Genomic DNA, 6,000 nt, shown 5'->3' with positions numbered 1-6,000 from the left:
TCCAACCACTGGGGGGGGGGGTCATTGTTGCTCTGTGCTTTGGCTCATTGTCATCTTGGAAGATGAACCTTCTTCCCTTTGACATCTTTCTGGCAGAGGGCAGCAGATGTTCCTCCAGAATGTGACGGGATTTTGTCCCATCCATTTTTCTTTCTATCCTGACAAGTGCTCCAGTCCCTGCCGCAAAGAAACCCCCCATAGCAGGATGTTCCCCCCTCCATGCTTTACTGTAGGAATGGTGGGATCTGGATGGGGAGCTGGGTTGAATTTCCGCCAGACATATTGTAAGGGTTGAGGCTAAATCATTAGTCTCATCTGACCAGAACACCTTTTTCCATGTGGCATCAGAACCTTCAAGGTGCATTTTGGCAAAACTCAGTGGTGACAGCATGTGGCCTTTCTTGAGGAGCAGCTTTTTTCTTGCTCCCCTCCCATACAAGCCACATTTATGGAGGATTGGTGATCTTGGTGTCACATTCACACAATCACCACTCTTTGTCATCAATTCCTGACACGGCTTCAGAGTTGCTGGAGGCCTCTAGGTAGCCTCTCTGACCAGCTTCCTCCTGGTTCTTTCATCCAGTTTGGAGCGACGTCCTGATCCAGGGAGGGTCTGCGTTCTACCAAATACTGTCCACTTCTTAATAAGAGACTTCACTCTGCTTCTAAGCATTGATAAATCCGATACATTTTTTTTGTATCCATCTCCTGACTCGTGCCTGTCCACAATTTTATCCCGGTGACAGTGCCTTGTCACCCATAGCTGACTGTTTGCTTCAGTTGCACTACCAGGGACTGAAATGCTCCAGGAAAACTCTTTTTATGCTGAGCTAATCAAAATGACCACAGCTGAAAGTCAAATGGCTTTGTGTGCCATTGAGAAGGCGATAAGCTACACCTGATTAAGTTTACAAGTCATTTTTAGGAGGGGAGGTGAACTTTTTTCCAACTTAGTGATTCTGTTTTTGAATAAAACAAATACTGTATTTGTTTTATTTGTATTCATTTCAGGCTGCAAAGAAAAAGGTGATTCTTTTCTTTATCCACACACACACACCTCAGCATAAATGAGTACACTCCTTTTGAAAAGTAAGATTTAATCAGAATCTCAATGAACACAAGAACAATTTACAACATTTTGGCAAAACTGATTTATAGAACATTTGTTCGGCTCATTACATGACAGGAAGGTTAATAATATAACTTAAAGTACAAAATCTTCAGTTTTACTCAAATTAGTTGATGCAAAAATGAATCCACCCCACAACAAAAACTCCTCCATCTAGTATTTTGTATGGCCTCCATGATTTGTAAGGACGGCTCCAAGTCTTCTAGGCATGGAATGAAGAAGTTGGTGACATATTGCAACATCGATCTTTTTCCATTCTTCAAGAACAACCTCTTGTAGAGCCTGGATGCTGGATGGAGAGTGATGCTCAACTTGTCGCTTCAGAATCCCCCATAGGCGTTGGATCGGGGTTCAGATCAGGAGACATACTTGGCCACTAAATCACTTTCATCCGGTTCTTCTTCAGAAATGCAACACTGGCCTTAAAAATTCTTTTTTTGGATCATTGTCATGTTGGAAAAGTGCACAATGACCGAGGGCACGGAGTGATGGTAGCATCTTCTCTTTCACTATAGAGCAGTACATCTGTGAATTCATGATACCATCAATGAAATGCAGCTCCCCGACACCAGCAGCACTCATGCAGCCCCACATAAGTACACTGCCACCACCATGTTTCACAGTAGGCGCAATGCATTTTTCTTTGTACTCCTCACCTTTGCGACGCCATACAGCTTTTAAGCCATCAGTTCCAAAAATATTTCTTTTGGTCTCATCACTCCAGAGTGCAGAGTCCCAGTAGTCTTCGTCTTTTTCAGCATGGGTCCTGGCAAATTCTAGGCGGGCTTTTTTTGTGCATGGGTTTTAGGAGAGGCTTCCTTCATGGATGACACCTATGCATGTCATGCATCTGCAGTGTACGCCGTATTGTGTCACGGGAAACAATCGCCCCAGTTTTTCTTTCTACTTCTGTAGCTAACAGCAGTAAACTTGCATGGTGATTTTCTTCAACCCTTCTCATCAGAAGACACTCCTGTCGAGATGTTAACTTCTGTGGACAGCCTGGATGACTCTGTGAGATGGTTGCATTTTCCGCTTTGTTAAGTTTTTGTATCACTTTTGCTACAGTAGTCTGACTGATAAGTAAAGCTTTGCTGATCTTCTTGCAGCCTTCACCTTTCTTGTGTAAAGAAATTATTTTCTTTCTCAGGCCTTGTGACATTTCCCTTCCACGTGGTGCCATTGCTGACATCATGAAATGGGAGGGGTTTTCTTTGTTAGGTAACACCATTTTATAATCAACTGTCTGCTGGACACCTGCTTAACGAATAAGGAGACTCACCTGGAGTTGAATTCTTGTTAATTAGGATTTTGTTGTCTAAAATTTAGCTCCTAAGACATTAATTGGGGTGTATTCATTTTTGCAACATGGCCTTGAATTAATTTGTTAGAAAAAATGCTTTGCAAATTAACAAATCTTATTTGCAATCATTGGTCCGCATTTGTGGGAGTATTTTGTAGTATAGTGTCCCGTAGAAAATAATGATTGTGAAAGGAAAGTAAAGGTTTTCTGACAAATCTGTTGGTCCATTCCTGGTTCTTGCACGCGGTACCTTAATGACTCATTGTGGCACGTGTGCACCATTGGGGGGCGCTGTCTCATCCTGGATCTTGTAGACAACACACTGATGACTCGTCATGGCATATGCACATCATCAAGGGCCGCCATCTCTTCCTGGTTCTACCAGACAGCACTTCTATGACTCATCATGGCACATGTGCAACATAAGGGAGGGCTGACTCCTCCTGGATCTTGTAGACAGCATCTTGATGACTGGTTGTGGCACATGTGCTATATTAGCGGGGTGCTGTCTCCTCCTGGTTCTTGCAGACAGCACCCTGATCGCTCGTCACAGTACATGCAAATCATTGGGAGAGGACTATCTCTTGCTGGTTTTTGCAGAAGGCACTTTGATGACTGGTTATGCACATGGGCATCATTAAGGAGGTGCTGTCTCTTCCTGGTTTTTGTAGACGGCATCTTGATGATTCTTTGTGGCTCATGTGTGACATCAGGGGGGCACTGTCTCTTCCTAGTTCTTACGGAAAGCACCCTCATGACTTGTCACAACACAGTTACATCATAAGAGAGCCAGCTGCAACAATCCAGAAGAGGCAATGGTCCACTGATTATGTAAGTAAAGAAGATGGAGGTGCAGAACCTCGCATACTGCAGATTTCAACAGGACAACATCTAACTCACTGGATTTGTAACTATGTATTTGAGGATAACCCAGCAAACAAGGTAAAAAGCATTAAGAAAAAAAAAACAAAAAAACACTTTGAGATTAAGTTCCTCTTTAACTCACACACATATGATCAAAAGTTTGTTGACACCCAACTATTACCCCAGGACCTTCTGGACATATTCCAATACCACGGACATTAAAGCAGACCTTCCACCTGATTTTGCACTTTACATAATTCTACGATCTATTCCCCTCAAATCGACACAATTGCATGTAATTTTTACATTTTGTTTTTTATTTATTTTTGGAAATACCTTTTTTTGATCAAATCCCTCCAACATCAATACCCAACCTCACAAATGCTCTTTTGGTTGAATGCATTAGAAGAGGCGGCTGTATGTGGTTTTGCGCTGGAGGCTGCATAAAGCAACTGCATGTGCACTGACCTATGCTCTAGACCAGGGTTTCTCAACCAGGGTTCCATGGATCCCTAGTGTTCCTTCAGAGATTGTTGAGGGTTCTTTAAGCAATACGCTCCATAAAGACATGGTTTGATGATTTTGGTATGGAGGAACTTGAGTGTCCCTCACAGAACCCTGACCTCAACTCTACTGAGCATCTTTGGGGTGAATTGGAGCCATGTCTTCTCCTCCAACATCAATACCCATCCTCACAAATGCTCTTTTGGTTGAATGGACAGCAATACTCAAGGTCACATTTTAAAATAGTGTGAACCTTCCCAGAAGAGTGGAGGTTTTCACAACTGCAAAAATGGATTGGGGGGGGTAACTCCATCTAAATACCCAAAGTTTTAGAATGGATGTCAAGCTCAAAACAGGTGTGATTGGTGGGTGTCTGCAAACACCTAAGAATATATTCTTGTTTCTTGTAATACAGTAGGGCCTCTTGCACATGGCCGTACATTGTGCAGAGCATGCATATTGACATTCCTGGGACCTACTGTTGCTGTGTACAGCACCCCATTGAAATGCATTAGAAGAGATGGCCGTACATGGTTCTGCACTGGGGCTTGCATAAAGCACCTGCATGTGCACTGATGTACACTCTAGAGCAGGGTCTCTCAACCAGGGTTCCATGGAATCTTAGGGTTCCTTCAGAGGTTGCTAGGGGCTTTTTGAGAAGGAACAATTTCTGCCACTCAGGTAAGTTCCCACTAACACCACTCATCTTTTTAGCTATCTGTAAGGGGGTAATGCCTCCTAATGACCACAAATGTAAGAAGCATTCTTCCCACTGACCATCACACTAATGTATCGTGAGTTGTAGATAGAGTAATTTTTAACAGGGGTTCCCTGAGACTGGAAAGTTATTTCAAGTGTTCCTTTGTGTTGAAAAGGTTGAGAAAGGCTGCTCTAGGTGCAGATATCAGTGCATATGTGGGTGCTTTACGTAAACACTTATGCTCAACTGCCTCCTGTTCTAATGCGTTTCAACTGGTGGCTGTAAGCGGCAGCAGCAAATTCCGTATGCAGGCTCTACACCAGCCTTTTCTCAACCTTTTTTAAATGGAGGAACCCTTGAAATATTGTTCTGGTCTCAGGGAACCCCTGATAAAAATGACTGTATCTACAGCTCACCGTACATTAGTTTAATGGTCAAGGAGAAGAATGCTACCTAAATTTGGGGTCAGTAGAAATAAGTCTCCTACAGATAGCTAAAAATATCTTTGGTTTCATTAGTAACTTATCTGAGTAGCAGAAATTGCCCCTTGCTCTGGAGGAACCCTAGGATCCCATGGTTGAGAAAGGCTGCTCTACACGCTGTCTGGCCCCTGGACAGCCACATGTATCAAGCCTAAAAGATAACCAAAGAAATTCTGCATCCCAAGACCTATATTTCCCCATAGCACTACATCAAACATCAAGCCCTGAACCCTGTGAGATTATAAATGGCAATTTGGTGTATCTCACCGGCAGCACATAAGCATTAATGATCGGTTTGTCCACCACATGTAGTGTCCACTCAATCTTGGCCACCTCAGGCACGTCACTGTTGCAGGCGATAAGATGTCGGACAAGCGTCTTAACCTGCTGATAAAGCTCGTCCTTCTCGGGAATCATCTCATCCTTAAACTCTTCAATCGCCTGCAAAAAGGTAACACGAGAGAGATAGGTGCAATCTGGAAATACACAGCTCAGCATTTTCCGGCCTTTAATCTCACTTCTATTTGAAAATTTCATATCTGGTCTCGGTTGGGAGCAGGCTGTGTCGCCAGCGCCTCTGAACTGGGGAGACCCTGAAAGGATATACACCACACAGCCCCCGTCAAAATCAGTTTATCATCGAAGAGAGGAAATTAAAATGGAGGACGGAGGGGATTTGCTGCCTTTGGGAAAAAGTGCTGAGAAAGGCAATGGATTTTTTTTTCCCCATACAGACAAGAGAGAATGAAAGGAAATAACGGATTTTATTGTAGGAGATAATCAGCAGAGCTTTTCAGGATTTTTTATGGATGAGCTGGATGAGCTAAATTAAAAAAAGCATCGGGTGCAAAAGTACAAAACATCTATTTACCTTTACATCAGGGGATAGTTGGAGATTTCTTCTAGGAAAACAGCTTTGCACTAAAAATCATCAACATGCGCTACTCAATGGTCAACACATGATGATGGCAAGGCAACTCGAAAGTGAAATCTCTACTGTGAAAGAAAAAAAAAAAAA

At 43.0% G+C, this 6,000-nt stretch overlaps 1 protein-coding gene across 1 annotated transcript in view; it reads right to left on the bottom strand.

Moving 5' to 3' along the window:
* OMA1 (OMA1 zinc metallopeptidase) overlaps positions 1-6,000 on the bottom strand; it is a 113,760-nt gene that overhangs the window by 85,421 nt on the left and 22,339 nt on the right. Inside the window, exon 2 of the mRNA XM_089656553.1 lies at positions 5,250-5,423. Within this exon, the coding sequence (XP_089512679.1) occupies positions 5,250-5,423 (174 nt within the window). The remainder of the gene's footprint in view (positions 1-5,249; positions 5,424-6,000) is intronic.

The sequence above is a fragment of the Staurois parvus genome, unplaced genomic scaffold (assembly GCF_062004578.1).
Source record: "Staurois parvus isolate SC_StPar_1 unplaced genomic scaffold, SC_StPar_1.0 ptg000917l, whole genome shotgun sequence".
NCBI lineage: Eukaryota > Metazoa > Chordata > Amphibia > Anura > Ranidae > Staurois > Staurois parvus.
The sequence above is the reverse complement of the archived record's forward strand: the minus strand, read 5'-3'. Positions and strand labels throughout refer to the sequence as shown.